General features: G+C 47.7%; 7 protein-coding genes across 7 annotated transcripts; 5 read left to right on the top strand and 2 right to left on the bottom strand.

Moving 5' to 3' along the window:
• Window positions 1–2,366: 2,366 nt before the first annotated feature.
• Window positions 2,367–3,707, top strand: CGCS363_v003582 (uncharacterized protein; the record flags this gene model as incomplete). The annotated part of the gene is made up of 4 exons (XM_036635431.1): window positions 2,367–2,896; window positions 2,958–3,181; window positions 3,258–3,421; window positions 3,660–3,707. The coding sequence occupies 4 exons, from the start codon at window positions 2,367–2,369 to the stop codon at window positions 3,705–3,707; spliced, it is 966 nt and encodes a 321-aa protein (XP_036499680.1).
• An 88-nt stretch (window positions 3,708–3,795) lies between these two features.
• Window positions 3,796–4,803, bottom strand: CGCS363_v003583 (uncharacterized protein; the record flags this gene model as incomplete). Its single annotated transcript, XM_036635432.1, has 1 exon — window positions 3,796–4,803. The coding sequence occupies one exon, from the start codon at window positions 4,801–4,803 to the stop codon at window positions 3,796–3,798; it is 1,008 nt and encodes a 335-aa protein (XP_036499681.1).
• A 1,550-nt stretch (window positions 4,804–6,353) lies between these two features.
• Window positions 6,354–7,611, top strand: CGCS363_v003584 (Aldo-keto reductase yakc; the record flags this gene model as incomplete). Its single annotated transcript, XM_036635433.1, has 6 exons — window positions 6,354–6,512; window positions 6,571–6,649; window positions 6,698–6,838; window positions 6,891–7,004; window positions 7,060–7,254; window positions 7,316–7,611. The coding sequence occupies 6 exons, from the start codon at window positions 6,354–6,356 to the stop codon at window positions 7,609–7,611; spliced, it is 984 nt and encodes a 327-aa protein (XP_036499686.1).
• Window positions 7,612–10,880: 3,269 nt separating this feature from the next.
• Window positions 10,881–12,050, top strand: CGCS363_v003585 (uncharacterized protein; the record flags this gene model as incomplete). Its single annotated transcript, XM_036635434.1, has 2 exons — window positions 10,881–11,395; window positions 11,486–12,050. 2 exons carry the CDS (start codon window positions 10,881–10,883, stop codon window positions 12,048–12,050), a joined length of 1,080 nt encoding a protein of 359 aa, XP_036499687.1.
• Window positions 12,051–12,179: 129 nt separating this feature from the next.
• Window positions 12,180–13,525, bottom strand: CGCS363_v003586 (Satratoxin biosynthesis SC1 cluster protein 4; the record flags this gene model as incomplete). Its single annotated transcript, XM_036635435.1, has 5 exons — window positions 12,180–12,271; window positions 12,338–12,756; window positions 12,894–13,273; window positions 13,360–13,430; window positions 13,492–13,525. 5 exons carry the CDS (start codon window positions 13,523–13,525, stop codon window positions 12,180–12,182), a joined length of 996 nt encoding a protein of 331 aa, XP_036499684.1.
• Window positions 13,526–15,449: 1,924 nt separating this feature from the next.
• On the top strand, window positions 15,450–16,412 carry CGCS363_v003587 (uncharacterized protein; the record flags this gene model as incomplete). Its single annotated transcript, XM_036635436.1, has 2 exons — window positions 15,450–15,585; window positions 15,655–16,412. The coding sequence occupies 2 exons, from the start codon at window positions 15,450–15,452 to the stop codon at window positions 16,410–16,412; spliced, it is 894 nt and encodes a 297-aa protein (XP_036499685.1).
• Window positions 16,413–17,853: 1,441 nt separating this feature from the next.
• On the top strand, window positions 17,854–18,728 carry CGCS363_v003588 (uncharacterized protein; the record flags this gene model as incomplete). Its single annotated transcript, XM_036635437.1, has 2 exons — window positions 17,854–17,949; window positions 18,162–18,728. The coding sequence occupies 2 exons, from the start codon at window positions 17,854–17,856 to the stop codon at window positions 18,726–18,728; spliced, it is 663 nt and encodes a 220-aa protein (XP_036499688.1).
• Between the last annotated feature and the right edge of the window lie 488 nt (window positions 18,729–19,216).

Here is a 19,216-nt window from a genome sequence, read left to right on the forward strand (position 1 = left end):
ATAATACTTATTAAAATAATATATATTTAATAATTAAGAGGGTTATAAAAAAAAAGAGATTTAAACTTTCTTATTAGTTAATAATAATAATAAGAATATTAAATAGTATATATTAAAGTTAGACTTACTTTCTACTAATAATTAAAAAGTCCTTATTAAGATCTTAATAATCTTTAAGCTTTTTTATAATTAAATAAAGTAGTATAAAAGCTAAAGTATTAATAATAGATATAGCTAACTTTAAGAAGTTATAATAAATATTAAATACTTTCTTTTATATTTCATTAACTAAAAGATATATTATAATATTAATATTAATCTTAAAGTTAATAATAATAATAAAAGTACCTCTTAGCTACTATAGCTATTTTAAAAGTATACTAACTAAGCTTAATACTATTAATATAATATTTAAACTTTATTTACTTATATATAAAAAAATTAAATATTATTAACTTTATAATCTATTTTATAATTTAAAACTCTTAATAAAAAGTAATAAATTTTCCTCTATAATAGTATTAAGTAAGTATAATAAAAGCTTTTTAACTACTATAAGTTTCTTAAAGAGTTATTATTATTTTTTAATATAATTATTTTATATTTATTATATAATATCTTATATCTAAGAGATATATAAAGTAAAGATTACTAAAAAAGATAGATTAAAAAAGCTCTAAGTATTTTTATAAAGTACTTTAACTAATAGTATTATTAGTTTAATAAGATCTTATTATTAAGTTAATAAGCTAATATACTTCTTATTAATTTTAGTACTAAAAATATAGAAAATATTTATTATTAATAATAAATTAATAGCTAATACTATTAAATATTACTTTAAATAAGTAAATTTAATCTCTACTTCTATTAGCTTTTAGAGATTACTTCTAAATTAATATAATAATAAATAAACTATATAAAAACTTTTTTAAAACTCTCTTAGTTTATTATTAATATTTTTACTATATTAATAATAATAGCTAACTATAAGAAAGTTTTTAGTACTACTAAGTTAAGCTTTTTATTATAGAAGTTTTTAATAATACTAAATACTATAGAGACCTTCTAACTAAATAAGAACTAACTAAAAAAAGAAGTAATAATACTTTAGAATTACTTTAAGCTACTAGAAGTATTATAACTTTATTTACTTATTACTTAATTAAGAAGTAGTAATAATATTATTTACTATAATATTTAACTTACTATACTTATAAATTAGCTAATAATTAAAGCCTAAGAAAAAGATCACTCAGTTAACAAGTATAGGGGGCAAAATTGACTTGATTGCACTTGCGGCAGCGCTGGGTAGAGGGCAGAGTAAGCAAGACTTACACAACAGCCTCTAGTTAAGCAGTTCGGCAGCAGACTTCACACATGCCTAGCCACACTCCAGCCACTGAAGGGTGCGCCGGCTAGCATGAGGGGTGCGCCGGGGAGAGTGGCCCTTTGTCAGTTGCTCTGGAGAGAGCAAGGATGAGCCTAGACGCGTACAGTGAAGCGGACATATCCAGTCATGAAGGTTTGCCGTTCGCCGAAGTCATGACAGAGAAGACGGGGTGAGAGTTGTGGGGGACGGACATTTTGTGAAAGGGCCGCTCAGCCAGACGGGATGGACGGAATGCGAACGTTTCAGCAGAAAAGTCAATATCATGAGTTGAACCCCAGCTTGGTCTCATTTCTGAAACGGTCAAATGTACATCGACATTTCCCATCAACTTGCGATAAGACTCAGCCCCCCAACTCAAGTCCATATACCCTTGACAACGAGTTGACTGGCCAGTTCCTAGTTCAAGGTTGCGGGCAGGAGGATGGAAACTTCGATTACGCCAGCAACCCTATCGTGGGCAGCGTTATATAGAATGAAGGACAGCATGCAGAAACTATCTGTTGCTGCCTCTGGGCAGGAAATTTTATCCCTCCACATATGGCCGACTTGCGATCATGATATCGACGAAGAGGTTTTCAGTGCAAGCGAGAGAGGCACGCATCGTGTACTTGAGTTGCTTGAGCTGTTTGGTAGTATTGGTGGTTTTCTTCAGCCTTAACCTATGGCCACAATTCGATTTGGGCTCTCTTCACTTTACCGAGGGCCACTCGAAGACACAACATGGCTACCAGTCGACGCACAATACCGATGCGACAACGAATACGACCGACGATGGCGAGACTCTCTCACTCATTCCAAGTCACTCAACAACAGCAAAACCGGCCGGACTAAACGGTTTGAAATATGCCATCATCCTTCCAACATACGTAGGTTTTCTTCACGGGAAGGCACTGATGCCGAGTACCGATGGACTAACATGCTTGGCATCTAGACAAAACATATACCGCTGGCCATCGAGTTCTTCCAGTCATTCATGTGCCTGTGCACCGACTACCACGAAATCGATATCCACGTAATCGTTTCTGACTCCAATGAGGTGAAGGAGTTCCAAGATGCCTTGAACGGTCTGAAGAGTTGTGGCGAAACATTCAGCATATTCCAAACACCACCGGCGAACATTAACGGACCGAAACCGAAGTTCAACATTGTGAACCTTTTCGACATATTGCCGCCAGTTTTTCACACTTTGACTAAAGGTAAAATCACGGGCGCAGACACATCGGCGCTGATAAGTGAACGCAACAAATTTCAGTACCAAACAATCAAAAAGATGGCCGCGGCTATGGAACTCAAGTATGACTGGGCACTGTGGTTGGACTCCGAAGCCATTGCTGTGCAGCCGTTCAGCATCAGGCAGACTTTCGACAGTTACATCAAGAACCCAACAATATTCAGGTCTAAAATGACCAACACCGACTTCATGCGAGCCATCATAGGCAGCTCTGCGAACGTACTGAATCGGGACATTGAGTCGTTTGGGCAGAAGTTCTGGAACTTGGAGAGGTAGGCAAGATTCGCGGACCCAGCTACCAACCACACCAACTAACTCGTACTCTTCTCTCAGCGTGGAGTGGATATTTGAGAAGGCAGTCATCGACGATCTCGTTCAATACGTGGAGAACACCCATAACCAGGACTTTTGGACTGTCTGGGCCACTCGGGGTTCCCCATTCGAAATCAGTCTCTACAATATGCACGTTCAAGCACGGAAGCTGGAGACAACCAACCCAATGTTTACGAAGTATCAAATCATCGAAACGGAAACAGAGATGGAGAGGTTTGGCATCGGTAAGTGACAAACGTTTGGCTACAGCCTGGAATCCGGGTCTCAAGTTTACAGTTGCTAACATCGCTTGCTCACTAGGAGCGGCAAGGGCGATCATGGACACGATGACAGGCACTGGAATGCTCGAGAGAGGCTACGAACTCTTCAAAGTAGCAGAAGTCGTGCCTGGCTTCTCCGCAATGTTGAAGAAGTTCGGACAACGTCTATTTCGACTGGACGACCTCGGTATCGCCCCGCCAGAAGTAATCGACAAATTCCTCTTGGACACACCAATAGACATTTTGTGCTCAGGTGCACCTCCACTACACAGCTGGTGGGAGCAACGAAAGAAAACCATTAGATAGCGTCATGAATAAAATACCCCTTTTCATTCTGTATAACGCAAAGGCCACTCATGCGCACAATCTGCACAAGGATTGTGAAGTCCTCACAACCTTGACGTGACTCGGCCATACCGAAAGTACTAACAATTACAATTAGAGTTTCCCTGTCACCCCTCAGGTCCTCGCCAACACACTCTTCTGGTAGGTCAAGCGTCGCTCCCCTCCTGACATGCCAGGAGCTATCCTTCGTGTCGGGAGCTATCCTTTCGCAAATGATGAACTTAGACATCGCCTCAGCACTGGAGGGCAATCCTAGAAAGTTGACCAATAGTACTATTACCCGCCGTTGCCGCGCCGGTCACATACAGAATCCTTTCAGGTTGAAATCTGTCCAAAGCCACGGAGGACGCAGACCCCAGAAAGGGTGAGGATGCGAGAACATCCTTTCCGCCCCTAACTGCATCGATTTTAAGAACCTCTTGAGGACCGTTTGTGGCAACATAAGCCCATTTCCCGTCCTTTGACAGCGTGAAGTCGTCGCCGAAGGTGATGTTTGAGGCTAGAACCTGCACAGGCCCAGCTGCCGACCCATCGGCAAGGGAGATGGGAAGTTTTGCGAACAGGCCCTGGTCCAAGCTCACAAAGAAGAGATCGCTGCCGCGAATGCGAATGCCATTAACGCCGATGCTGAGACCGGTAGACAACGGGGCCATTTCAGGCTCCTCGAGAACTGTATCGAAAACTCCAGTATCGACATCGAGACGGTAGACCGTCCCCGCGCTTGAATCCGAAATAAGAAGGTTCTTCGTATCGTTCGCTGCCAGACGGGTCATGCCGTTGAGCTGCTTTGCTGAGGGGATGCGCTGGACCAATGAAACTTCGGCAGCCTGGATGACAGTGCCGTTTCGGGAAATTTCGAAGTTGCGGAGATTAACTTTCCACACTCCGTTAGAGTTCTCAGTCGACGTCAGGTTCGATCCAACGACGTAGAAAGAGTCGTGCTCCATCTCGGAGATTCCAAGAAGACCAGTAACGCCGTCTATCTTAGCGACGGGAATCGGAGGGTGTTCGTTCGTAGGAGACAACTGGTGTAGGATCGGCGATGAAATGGAGGCGACGAGGATATTGCCATTGCGCCGGACTGCGAGGTTCTCGAGTGTTGTGGTGCCAGGCACCGTATGAACCGACGTCACGTTCGCCGTCTTGCCGTTGCAATAGCTGTAAGGCAGAGAGTGGACTGATGCAGCCAGAGAGAGGACGGCGAGCCCGAAGGCCGGAAGAACAGCATGCGAAACAAACATGGCTGGGAGATCTCTGGTTGAGCAGATTTCAGGGGTAAGACCTGACGAGAGATATCAAGTCGGGGGAGTACTGGCTTTTATGGCATGAAGCCGCGGTATCGACAAAGAAGCACTAAGGTCCAAAAAACCCAGTCAAGAGATATTAGGTATCCACACGAATCGCCATGAGCTGGTCGTGAATTGAACTCTGAGCAAGATGACATGAACGGTGTTTGCACTTTAAGTCCGAGCCCTCAAGATGCACACGATTCAACGGGCCCAGACGTCCACAGCTCACCACTTACTATTGTTTCTACAAGATTTGTTTCGTTGCAATAAACAACTGACCCTGCCAGCCAAAGCGAGCCGCCGCGCAAGCGTCAGTAAAAAGAATCAACGCCTTCGGGGCAAAGTTGCCGGAACACAGTGAGTAGGAAACATCCAGCTCCGCGCTTTCCACGGCATCCACGGGGCGAGGCGAAAAGAGCCAAGATTGAGTAGTTCAACACGTCTCATAGTCAGTGCAATAGATGGGTTGGTCCGTTGGATAGGGGATCACCTAGACCACCTGGTTTTCCTATGTCTGCGCGGCATTCCTGTGGCTGCAATTACTCCCTCCTATTGAAGACGATAGTAGTGATAGCGACGACGACGACAACGATGACGACAGAAGTAATAAAGGGAACGATGGTAAGGTAGAGTCTAGCCACGGGAAAAGTAGTCGCTCTAGCACAGGAAAGAAAGGCGATCTGGTTGAATAGTTGCCGAGGCATTTGAAGCCCTTGTCCGAGCTGACAGTTCGATGTTAATATTGCGTTCGCAGAGCTTTGCTGCCCGCCTAAAACGGGTGCATCGATTTTCATGGGCCCTTAGATATCATCTTGAAAATGGAAATAGTCATCAATCCTAACAGGATGGGGACTTTCAACTGCAATAGTCATCGTCGTACATCCGTGATGACAGAGAGAAGCGGAGTAAGAAATTTGTGCAGTGAAGGGACGGCAAGAGGGGCGGTGTTCAACCCTGGACAAGGGAAACATTTCCCGGGAATCCGCATTCTCAATAAGATACAGAAGACCCTACACGCGTGCGTTTACGAGATCTTAGGGCGGGCAGTGACCCCGACTACTTCAGTCACTCATGGCGGACAGAAGACCTACCAATGACTTCAATTACAGTGAATACATCATCGATATTTCCATGTTAAGTCCATGTCAGCGGGGACAAGCTCTAAATCCGGTCTTCGAAAACATTCTACTCGGTGATCCGATTCATGGGCCCCACTATGTTTGCCGCCGGGTGGTCCCGATACCGAGTTTTGTGGCGCCGGTTTGCCAGGTTGTCAGCGACCCGCATGTTAACGCCGGAACTCCGTCAGTGCATCGCGGCGCTCTCTCATTCACCCGCGCGCTGTACGTCATCACGAGAGTCTCAATCGTACAAGTCTCATTATATATAAAGAAGTCTAGTTGCCAAGCATCACTATCTGTTCACTTGTCAGTAAAGACTTTGGCACACACGATTCAAGAATTCAATTCAACTATCAAACGGCACTAGATCAACCAATCAAAATGGCCAAGACACTAGCTTTCGGAGACATTGAGGTCCCTTCCCCTGGCTTTGGTGCTATGGGAATCAGCTTTGGTCTCGGTTCCAACTTGAGTCTCGAGGAGGCTGAGCCCGTGCTTCTGAAGGCAATTGAGCTGGGATGCACATTCTGGGACACTGCTGTAAGTGTTACTCGAGTTTTCGCAGTTGCAATTGCGGGATCTGACTATTGTTATCCAGGTGGTCTACCAAGCAGGTGTAAACGAGAAGCTCCTTGGAGAGTTCATTAGAAAACACAACGTTCGCGACAAGGTTTTCAGTAAGTCCAAGAAACTCATCAACCCAGATTGAAACTAACTCTTTCCAGTCGCTTCCAAGTGCGGTTTCGATGTGTTTGGAAAGGGTGGAGTGACCAACTCTGCGTCCCACATCAAGCAGTACATCGAGGGAACCATTGAGAGACTTGGCTTCGCCCCCGACCTCTACTACCTCCACCGCATCGACCCTAGTATGTCACTTTGTCGAAGTCTTTTGGATTTCTAAGCTAAATCCAATACTAGACACACCACTCGAGGAGTCTATCCCTGCACTAGATGAGATTCGCAAGGCGGGAAAGACGAAGTACATTGGCTTGTCCGAGTGCTCAGCTGCGACGTTGCGCAAGGCCAACTCTAGTGAGTTTCGATACATCTCTAACAAAATTCAATCGAGGAAGCTAACAACATGCAGTTGCCAAGATTGATGCAGTCCAAGCAGAGTACTCAGCCTTTGAGACTCTCCACGAGACCGACGGACTTATTGACACCGCCAAGGAGCTGGGTGTCGCGTATGTCGCCTACAGTCCTCTGGGTCATGGCTGGCTGGTCGACGATTTCCCTTTCAAGAGCCCCGACGACTTTGCTCCGGATGACTTCCGTCGCAGTGGTTAGTTGCCTCGTCTGAAGTGACTACTGCATGTGTACCGTGCTGACATTGGTTGAAACAGTTCCCAAGTTCCAGGGAGAGAACTTCTACAAGAACAAGGCTATTGTCGATGAGATTAAGAAGCTTGCAGACAAGAAGGGCTGCACTCTGCCCCAGATCGCCCTCGCGTGGGTTGCTGCTCAGGGCATGATTGCCATCCCCGGTACAACCAAGGCCAAGAGGCTAGAGGAGAACTGGGCTTCTCGAGATGTCGAGTTGACAGAGGAAGAAAAAAAGGAGATGAGAAGGATTATTGACGCTGCCAAGCCTCATGGAACGAGATATGGTCCCAGTCACCAGGCTCTGGTTGGGCACTAAATCAGGCTGTGGAGTGCGCAAACAACCTTTAGGTGTTAAATGAATGAAACTTTTCACTAGTGTTGTTCGGCACTTATAGATAAGACCAGCTTTACCAAAGCATAGCGACCTGGACCACCTGTTCTCTTCCAATGGCCTTTCTAGAACGTTGATGTTCGTTTGCCTGCCGGAATTATAACTCGTCGGAGCCGTCCGTTCCCTAGCGTTGTCGTACTCGGGCAGAATGGTCTATCGAACTCTATTTTAGTTAGGCTCGTCGTTGAATCTTTCGCTGATAGGTGATTAATCTGAAACCGTCGCAACGAGTCTAAATCTAGCCCTCAGACGATAAGAAAGGACTGAGGAAAAGTCCGTTGTCCAAAACACTGTTCATCATCACAATATAACCTTCTAGAAAATTTTCGAATGCGTTGCTTCCCAGACGCGAACGGCGAGTATGCCGCCCAAAGTCGCTTATACAACGGCAGGGAAGGCGTCTTCCAGAATACGACAAGCATGCGATATCTGCCACACCCGCAAGATTAGATGCGACGGGCGCCGTCCGTGCATGAACTGTCGGTTGGCGAGGGTTGACTGTACTTACAACGCCGTGCCCAAGAAGACCGGACCAAAAGGGCCACGACTTAAGCGTAAATATCATCATCGGGCGGCAACTTACTCCAGGTTCGGCAACTAAGTCGGAGTGAACAGGTTCCGACAGTGCTCGAACTACGGAAGCCGCATCATGGAGCGAGACTCAGGTCGAATTTCGGCCGTCACCTCTAGTTTCAGCCGACCTGTTCAGGCGATATCTGGACGTTTACTTCATACGAAAATATCCCATCACGCCCATATTGGATCGCAATTGCATGGAAGAATGCGTCTCGACTTATTCCGAGTCACCCGAAAAGTACGGGTTATTGACATCGTGCTGTGCAACCATAGCTTTGGATTCAGAAGTATTGTTGCAAAAGTTTGAACCGACGCCAGCACATCTACTATCGTCTGCTCAGCCCAGCGTAATTCTTCCAACGCCCGAATTCTTCGTCCAGGAAACGCTTCGTGCAAGACGGCATATTCATCTTGCCGAAAGTCTATCCCTCACGCACATTTACACGTCATTCTTTCTCTCGCATGCTTTCTTCTGTCTCAATAATGGGAACGCCGCTTGGGTTTACCTCAGAGAGTCTGTTACAATCCTGCAAACGCTCCGGCTCCACGAAGAAGCAACATACAGCGAAATCAGAGATCAGACCGTGGCTACATATGCTCGACGGATGTTTTGGACGCTCTTCGTCACGGAACGGTCTTTCACAATACAGCGAGAAAGACCACTAACGCTACTACCCACGATAAACCTACCTGAAGTCGACCCTCTTAGTCCTGACGCCGAGATACTGGCAGGGTTTCTTGATCTCGTGTCGCTTTTCCTTCCATTTGACTTCGACTTTATTACCACTATGAACCTACCTATTTCTCCGGCGTTGAAAACGACAAAGGCAGTGCAATTCAGGCGGCTGCAGGACAAATTGTCGAACTGTCTTGCCAAAATATCGCACTATCCCGAGGCACAGCAAGCAGATTTACTAGTCACTCGAGAGTGGCTCAAGATCATCGTCTGGAAGATTTGCGTGTCAAAATCCCTACTATCAAGCAGCACAAATAGTAGAGATAGCATGTCGCTTAGCTATCCTTCGTCGATAGCCCGCGAAACCGTCCTCATCTCCAGGTTACTACCGTCAAAGGCCTTCGAGGCTAACGGAGTTGCCATCCTAGAGAAAGTATTTGACGTAGGATGTTCACTAGCTGACGTCCTGTCACTTAATCCGCATCCGCCAAGCAGTGTTTGGTCAGCGATGGACGTTGGTCCGATCGATGTCCTGGTGGAAATTGTCAGAATAGCAGGCACAAAATTCGGTGACGGCTACCAGCATCTGCGAATACTGGTAGATAAAACATATCGATGTGTGCTCATGAATGTTGATAGAAGTCTACCCTTGCCATCAGATACGTTACGGGTAGAACCAGAAGAGATAGATTGACTGACCTCGAGTAGCTGAGCTCAAGGCTGCACAGGATTTCATGAAAATACTATTAATGTGGATATCTAACACATTGCTGCGCCTGTATCTGACAATATTCTGGTCCTTGACCGTAACCCAGTGCCATGGTTCCGATTCACTACGTTCAAGCCGTTATTGGCCTGGTTTAACCCACCGTTCATGCGAAAGTTATTGTTGGTTCGGATTCCTTTACCCTTTGAATCTGGACCGTATTTTGTTTTACTTGGGCCCCCTTTAGGGCACTGGGTCACGCTCATAAAATCATGAATCCACAAGCACTTACATCGTCAGCTGCTTGAATGACGAAGAAACTAGAAACAACATTTGAAACGGTCTTTTTCAAGTCGAAGCATATGGTAAAGCCTTTATGTGTGACTCCTTCCACATCGAGTGACTCTTAAATCTTCTCCAGGGTTGCAAAGAAAATAACTGAGACAGAGGTTCGAAGAAACACCACCTAATCCAATACAACAGCGAAGATTCTCCAAGAACTTACGCATCTAATATATATTAGGGTAGCGGTTGAACTCAGAAAGTTGAACGACACCTCCATCCTACCCAAAGAAGTTGCCCCCATCAGCATGGAGAAGAACTCTACCCTTACCACCACGAGCTTTGCGACTCGTTCACGAACAGTGTATATCATCAGACGTGTACACGTATCTTTCTCCCGTAAAGGAAAAAATGTCCGTCGCGATCTTCTGCTGGACTCTGCCGTTCTTGTTCTCAGTTGCACAGACCATGATGATGGGATGCTGTGGTATACTGTTTCTAGAAGACACCAGCAAACCCCAGTGTGGACACGGATCGAAGTCAGCGCCAACAAGAACCATCCCAATCTGAAACAACTTGGAGGGTGTTCTTACACTAACGCTTGGATCGATCGATTTGGTATGGCCTTTCTCTCTATGAACGATAGCTGCTAACGTGTCCGTCCATTTAGCTCAGAAGATCACTAGGTCTCTTAAAGTTGACAGCAGTGACCTTTCACCGTCGTCGCTCGCCCACAAATTCTGTCTTCGGATGATAGAATTTCTTTTGGGGTCTTGCGGCGGGGTCGTTTCCTTTCCCCGACACATTTCGCGATCGACTCTGAAGGCTGACTACGCTCACGGCCCGGCGGTTTTTGTCCGTAGTGCTGTCAAATCCAGCCTTGCCTGGGAGCCCGAGTCGAGTACAGACGACGACACGCAAGATGCATCCGAAGCCTACGATACTGACTCCGTCATGTCTGAATTCGATCTTGCATCGGATGAGGATTTTGATCCAGGCTATGTTTCTGAGGATTCACCTTCTGACGCTTCCGATTCTTCAACTTGCATAGACATGTTGACTGATCTGGGTGAATATGAAGATGAAGACGACGAGGCAGCTGGAGAGGCAGATGACCAGGAAGATGACGAGGAAGATGATCTCGAGCCGTCTCATGCCCGCTGTTTCGCAAAGCGATACGAGAAGGTGCGCGTCATGTCCATGATATGGGACGTGAGCGGCTTGTGTTCGACTAAGTACCCGTACACTGTCGATCAAGAAATGGAAGACCCCATGGAATCTTTCGAGGATTATCGGTATGAAGTCGAGAAATTCACTATTCCTTCAACACTCCCTGCCCGAAGACTCCAGGAGAAGTTTCGACAGTGCAGAAAGTCTTTGGAATACGAAAACTCGGAAACGTTGCTTATCTTTTGGTACAACGGACATGGCGACATCGTGGGTGATGGGAGAGATCTGGTGTTGTGCGGGTAAGTCAATCAATGAGGTGTTTTCGTTCGAGATTCGCATCGCATTTCTAAGTACTATGATTGAAGAAACCTCACTAATCAAGGTTTTAGCGAACTGACCATGATTTACTGGAAGGATATAGTTGCTGGGATTCTCCGTTTGCCGTGTGACGTTCTCGTCGTACTGGACTGCTGTCATGCCGGCGCCTTCGTTCAAGATGAGAAGTTTCTCAAGCCGTTCCTTCAACAAAACCGCCGGTATATCAAAGAGGTTTTGTGTACCGCTGGATTTGAGAGAACAACCAAGTTTGGACAGCGGTACTCACTAGCTCCGGTACTGAGCGAAACGTTAGATGCCCACAGACAACGAGGAGGGTTGGGTCTAGATCATCTCTTCAGCGTACTCAACTACAAACTGAAGAACCACTATATCAGAGGCAAGAAGAGGTCCAACACTCTCGTACTTCAGAGACTGATTTCAGGGCGTCCGGGAACACTTCAGATCCACCCCTTGCCTGACCCAAGCAGCGTTCTCACGAAGAAGAGGTCAGCTTCATCTACCTTTGCTAGTTGTGGGGAAGAACAGCCTAAACGGCGCAAGAAGGTGGCAAAAGCTCCCGTCAGACAGAAGTGGATTTGCATCCAAGGGCGATGGGAAGTGGCCAAGAAACTCTGAAAGATGAAGACATGTATTTGCGCCGTTGACTTGGATTTGATTGTGGTACTTTAGTATTGGATTTCTTTTGCTTTTGTGTGCAGCGAGAGCTTGAACTATTTGTAGTTTCAGTCGATGGGATACTGTCATTCAATTACTGTAGGAAACCTCGGTCTCACGTGTAACCTTGATTCCCCTGCCATCGAATGCACAGGAGAGACTGGCCGTCGATGAATCGGTGCCTTTTCTCCCTTCAGTCGATAGTTTGCCTCCATCAATATGCGTACTCCGTCTTTCCCCAGTCATACCTCCTGATTGTATGATGGTTTCTCGATGATTCGTAGCATCCTTGCGGAGGACACGTCCTGACCACAGTTTTGTCTCATCGTCCACCTTCCCCGAACCACCCTCAGATATGTCATCCTGAGACTGGAGCTCGTAAGATTCGGATTGCATGTTTCTTCGCTTCTTATTGTTCTCAATGACAGTATTGTACGGGAGAGACTTTTTGCCAGTCCTGGCTGTAGAACCGGTGATACGCGAGGAGAGGAAGCTAGGAAGGTACCGCATGAAGAACGGCTTGAGACCTGGCACGGCCGCGCATACTATGCCAGCATTCGCTTCGAGAAATGACCAGTTGAACTGTTCGGCAACGTCCCAGCTGTAGTCTAGGCTCTTCATCAAAGGCGGAAGAATTATGGTACGCTTGATTGCTGCGGCGCAGACACTGTAATGACGTTCAGTCAGCTGCTCTAAGGTCTTATCACAAGCTTTTCTTATCTGCTTAGACATAACTACCATCTTGTCGGATGAGGACGAGGTTGTCATGTGGGTACAGGACAAGCGACTGCAGGGGTTACTCACAAAGTGCCAGTTGCGAATAGTAGAATTACCGACGCTTTCTGCCGTCTGGCCATTTGAAGAGGGATGACAATCTTCAACGGCAGCACAAGAATGACGATATCCATGACAATGTTTGCGATGCTGAGAACCATGTAAACTGTCTCCTTATCGACACAGCTTGCAGTCTTCAACGCCACCGCATCCCATGAAGCATAGACAGGACGGCAACCGAACAGGCTAAGCAACTGATACGCAATCGAGTATGCAGTAACAATTCCAATCAACGTCATAACAACAATACGGAAGCTTTGGTCAGGACACAGTCGTAGGTAGAGAAAAAGAAGTGACAATTTCGCCAGAACAACAGTGAGGGAGTAGGTCATGGTCGTGCAAGTGCCGTACTGCGAGTTCCCGTTAGCTTAGTGAGCCCTCAGTGGCCAGAAAAGAAGGGGAAGTCAACAAAAACGTAGACTGGATGGTAGCTTACAATCAGAAACCCGGGATCATAGTCGGAATATTTGACCTGCCAAAAGTGGGATCCCACACCAAGCTCAATCACTGAAACATTATCATCAGCAGTGACCAAGCCACAAAATAGGTTTTGATCTACCACACTTACTCTTGAGGCCAGTAGCCAAGAATCCAAGACTCATGATCATCGAGGCAATGATCAAGTATGAAGTTCATGTTAGTGCTGATAGCACAAAGGAATTGACGATGCACTCACAATCATCTACTCCCAAGCTTCGTCGTACAATATGCGCTCTAGTGAAAATCCGAAGCACCACAAATACTAAAGCGACAATGGTGGTAGATGTTCCCGCCGCAATCATGCCGGACCCCACGCTGCCTGCAGCGAAGCGATCCTCCCCTTCCGGTGGATCTATCATGTAGACGATCTCCGCCCTGGAAGCCATTGCACAGCTTTCCAATCCAATGTTCGAGATGTTGCGTGACGTGGAGAAAGAAGTTTCAGAACCGATCAATTGGAACAGAAATGCAAAAGAAACAGCAGCACGATTTCGCGTTCGCAGAGACCTTGTTGGCTCTAAATGAACCTCATGATATTTGCACCGACGCGAACATCGGCCTAGGTAGCAAGGATCAATTCCTTCTTTCGACAGAAAGTGTCCGTTTTGCCGTTCTACCTCTGCTAGATGAGACGGCTGTCCTACTTCTACGTTCGCTAACGATTCTCCCGAGGCTACGGCCAGGAACCAACAAGTCTTTGGTCAAATTTTTGCCAGCCTTACCAATCATACGAGGATGTGGGGAACCAGGTAGCTGTTGGTGATGAGATATGATACCGGGAACGTCGTCGCGGGGAGCCGGGAGCGCTTCCGCGAGATCAATCCCAATCAATGCTGTGGCAACCTATGTTCAGCGCACTGGGGCCTTTTCGATTCCTGGTTGCTTCACGTCCAGGATATCCTAACCTTCAAATTGTTTTCGTTATGAATCTTACGACCAACTGACTGGCAATACCTGTACAATAATTTCGGTCACCTTTACAGCCCCCGGGGAGCATCTAGCTTCCAAGGTGAAGCTGATGTCGGTAAGGGGGCATGCTTAGTTATTACATGTGGAATAATTTCAATCAGATTGCTCTGGCGTTGGTTCTCCCGGACGAGGAGTTTCCTTTCTCAAGCTACTTATTCCCGGAATCAAAGGTGCTGGCATGATGGCGCTCAATGTGTAATCCAGTTTCGCTATCAGGCTCAGAAGACAATTCGCTCGCACCAGGAAGGATGACACTGGCAAGGGTTGCATTTCCCCAAGATAGACATTGCCTAGCGCTGTTGGTGGAGGATCCGCGCCGGAGTCTGAAGGGGATGCGGCTAATCTTGCTCAGTTCATCCAGCACGCTGCCAAAAGCCACCAGTGAGATGTGCGAAGTTGGCAAGACGTTGGAAACAGATCCACATTCTGGGTCCATTATCTCGCTTAGGCTCTGTCCTGCGTAGTTAGTTAATCAAGTGTGCAGCAAACACATTCAACACAGCAAATGCAGGCATCATGTTCAGCTGCCCAGACAGGAGAGCCCCAACAGCGTCATGTCATTCGCCAGTATCAACATTCGTGGCGGAGGATAAGCCTAGATCGTCGGTTGTCGGTCTGCGAACCGGTCGGTGTGGACCAAGCGGAAGCGAGGTCGGAAGTCAAGACTCTGGGCGGCCAGGGTGCCGTCCCCAATACCTCACCGTCGCTGGTCCTTTACGGCCTGCCTTATTCCCACCGCATGTTTGCTTGAGTGGGCCGGAAGATCCTTCGATACGGAAACCCAGGTTCATCTCAGGCGTGGATGCTGGGGTATGACATCCAAACATTTATGGGTGGGTAACGCTGGGCATGCAAGAGACTGTTGGAGCCGGGGTCATAATCGTAAGACAATGCGAGAGATTCCAAGACACTTGTCCTGGTGGATTTTGCAAACCAGACGGAAAAACAGACCAAAGGGCATGAAGACGGTTTACTTGACATGCGGCCTATATCTAATATTCGCTCCTCGATCCCGGGTGGACTTCAAGCTCGAGATTTTCCATCCTCGAAAGCTTCGACTTTCTGCCTTTGCCTAGCATGTCTCGAATGCAGACTGATGAAGAGAAGCACCCGGAGCTTTTCAAGCCCGACCTCAATATTGACCGCCGGACATGCAAGCGAGTCGTCCCATTGGAGGTCCTGGCCCTTGGCATGTCCAAGACGGGTACATCATGTAGGTATCCGCGATATCCTTAGAGATCGCCCCCAATACTCCTGAGTGACGCTAATCATGGACACCCAGCAATGCAACGAGCCCTCATGATTCTCGGCTACGATGACGTTTACCACGGCTTTTCTATGACATCCAACATCTGCGAGGTTCCGCTGTGGACCGAAGGCATGCATGCGAAAATGAACCCACAGCCGGGCCAGAAGCCCTTTGGTCGCACCGAGTTCGACCAGCTGCTAGGCCACTGCGGGGCCGTCTGCGATCTACCGCCGAACTTCTTCGGTCCGGAGCTGGTTAGAGCGTACCCCGAATCCAAAGTTGTCCTCGTCGAGCGGCAATTCGAATCGTGGTACAAAAGCTTCGACGAGAGCATCGTCAATGTTGCTTTCAACCCCGTCTGGAGGACGCTTTCATGGCTTCGCGCGAAGTATGTCGCAGAGATCGACGACATCACATTCACCTGGCTGCGGTACCAGTTCAACTCGGATACCAAGGAAGGAATCTTGGCCAATGCCCGGGAGGGATACAAGAGGCACTACGACACGATCCGCAGGGAGACTCCGCCCGAGAGGTTGTTGAACTACAATTTGAAGGATGGTTGGGGCCCGTTGTGTGAATTCCTAGGAAAGCCTATCCCTGATGTGCCCTTCCCACACGTCAATGACCATGAGGCATACCACGAGAAGCTTCAGATCATTATCAAGAAGGGTGCCAAGGCTTTCGCAAGGAAGATGGTATGGATTGCCGTGCCGGGTCTCGTCGGAGCTGCTGCTTATTACTTTGGGACCAAACCTGGCATGATCGAGCACGCGATGCAGTTCTTGAAATAATTCAAACATGTGCCTTGTTTTACGTCCATATTGAGCCAACACATCATCCGTGTGATTGGGTTTCATCGTTGAGAATTGATAAGAGCCTCGCTAGTTTCGGCTTAATTCTCATCGTCACTTCTCTCGAATGTGTAAGAAGTGCAATTATGCCGACAGGCACCAGTGACAATGGGCGGGGAAGCTGCTTGTTTCGTTGGATGCTTCGATCTCCTTTGTTGCAGTTGTTTGAGTTGGGAATGGATCAAAGGGACTGTGTTGCTGACAGGCGAGTGAAACATGGAAGGGGCATGAGCAGGCACGCAAACTCACCTTCGACACCTCCTTCCTCCCCAAGTGTACACGACCAAACTTCATTGGGCCACCATACTCAGGACTTGAACTGATTTCCACGATTCCAGGAGGTGCATCTGAAATGATAGATTCACTTGCTCTTCCTTTGGTTCGTACTGTGATAGCTGTGGATACAATAGTGAGATGGAAAGAACGGTCATGGTTTCGCATTCACGGGCTAACCTGGGGAAATGGCAGGGTGTGCAGATGTCTATGTTATATATAATAAAAGTACGCGTAAGGTGCAAGTAGGGTGGTCTCTGAACCTCTCCTGCCTGCCCTTTGCCTCGGTGCTTGTCTGCTGTATCGGTTAACACCACACCTAGACACCCAGAGTGCCTACCATACCTACTTAGGGAGGTTTGCGTCCAGAATTGGCAACCAGCGGGTGGAGAGGTGACAGTGCATATGCCGAGTATAGCCCAAATGCTAGCTCAACACCAAGTTATACTATCCAACGTTGGGAGCTCTTGGGTTCGATTCCCTTTTTGATCACTCATTTTTTGTTTTTGTTTTCGTTCCTTCTGGTCTCAGAGGGGTGCATCTGCTGGAAGTATCGAGATATTTCACAAAGGAAGCTGCGAATAGTTTGGTCTGGATCATACTGGCTTTGAAGCATCTGCAACTTCCCATTGATTTCTAAATCTGGAAACATCAAGCAAGCATCAGAAATGTTCATGACCCAACATTTTTGCAACAGCTGAGAATCACCCTTCCTCAGGCTCACAATCTGGGAAGTAGCAGCTTTTCTCCATACCCAACACCTAGGGCTCCTTCCTGGCTTCCTTTCAACTCTTCCTCTTCCGCTCACTTCCATCGTCGACTAAGCACATCCAGTCAGGGCACACGATAATCTTCAGTCCTGCCCTAACTGAAATCTCCGCTCTTCCCTTCCACAATTACATCTGCCTGAAAATTTCTCTTTTCCTCCAAGTCCATCTCTTACCAGAGTTTTCCCACCTTCCCCTCCACCATCCATCCACCTTCACACAAAAACAACAACACCTTCTCACCTTCTCACCACCCCCTTCTCATCCCCATCTTCATCCCACCTGCAACACTTGCGCTTCACCCTCAACAATCCCCACCTTGTACTTCATCACAAGTCATCATGTCTTCTTCAGACGGCACCGCTAAGAAGGCTCTCACCGAGAGAGAGCTCGAGATTCTGAAGCATGCATGGAACTGCATGAAAACCCCGCCTGAGGTAAGAACACACCCTACCTATCGAGATCATTTCCATTTTTTCGTCCTCTCCTGTGGTCGTATGCTCTACCTTACTATTGTCATCCTCGTTGTCGTCGTCGTCGTCGTCGTCGTCGTCGTCGCCATCGTTGCCGTCGTCCCTCGTCGTCCCTCGTCGTCCCTCATCGTCGTCTTTTTTCGTTCGCGTGTCTTCAATACTAACCGTATGAATAGATCGACTACCCCAAGCTCGCCGAGGCCTGCGGCATGACCAACCCGCGCTCGGCCACCAACGCCTGGGGTGTCATCAAGAAGAAGCTCTTCGCTGACGTGCCCGCCCCTGCCGCCAACGAGGACGGCACCGCTACCACTCCGGCCAAGCGCAAGCGTGCCACTCCCCGCAAGAAGGCCGCTCCCACTCCCTCCACCGAGGAGGACGACGAGGAGGCCGACGAGCTCACCAACGCCACCGAGGAGAAGCTCGTCGTCGAGACCCCCGTCAAGAAGAAGCGTACCCCGGCTAAGAAGAAGGCTGCCCCCGTCGCCGCCAGCCAGGGCGACGCCGACGCCGAGGACACCGCTTCCCCGGACACCCCTGCCAAGAAGAAGCGCGCCACCCCGGCCAAGAAGCGCACCCCTGCTAAGGTCAAGAAGGAGCAGGAGGAGGCTGCCACCGCCGCTGAGGAGGAGGACGAGCTCACCACTACTCCCCAGGAGGAGCCCAAGTTCGAGGTGAAGGAGGATGCTAAGGCCAAGGAGGACGTCCAGATGGAGGGTGGTCAGGACAGCGCTGAGATCTAGACTTCATCTGTCTTGTTTGCTTGGGGTTTCCCTCTCTGTCTTGCACGCTGATCACGACTTTCTCTTTTTCTCATATGGTATTCGCGTTGGCTTTCAAGCGGGTTTAGCAACTCGGCTAGATGAGCTTATTTGGATGGCGTTTGGGATGTGATATCGTGGTTCTTTTGGGATGGACACATGGTTTGGTCATGACATGGCTCTCGAGAAGAGCTGAATTTTCGGATGGTACCTTAGCTTGATAAGATCGGTCAAAGAAACTGGTCAGGAAGTAATCGGATCAAGCTTTACACACATTTTCGAGTTTTCCCGCCATGGTGATTCGACTTTGCCGAGTTTTCTATTCCATTGTAGGTTCTTCCTCCGTCCATGCCGTTGTTCTTCCCCAGGAAGGACCTGCCCATTATGGTCGTCGTACCTACCGAAGCATCAACAAAAAGGACTCCAAGCAGTGATGCCGACGATGCGCCTCATCGATGGAAATCGCATGC

The sequence above is a fragment of the Colletotrichum siamense genome (assembly GCF_013390195.1).
Source record: "Colletotrichum siamense strain Cg363 chromosome Unknown KSG_Cg363_contig02, whole genome shotgun sequence".
Lineage (NCBI taxonomy): Eukaryota > Fungi > Ascomycota > Sordariomycetes > Glomerellales > Glomerellaceae > Colletotrichum > Colletotrichum siamense.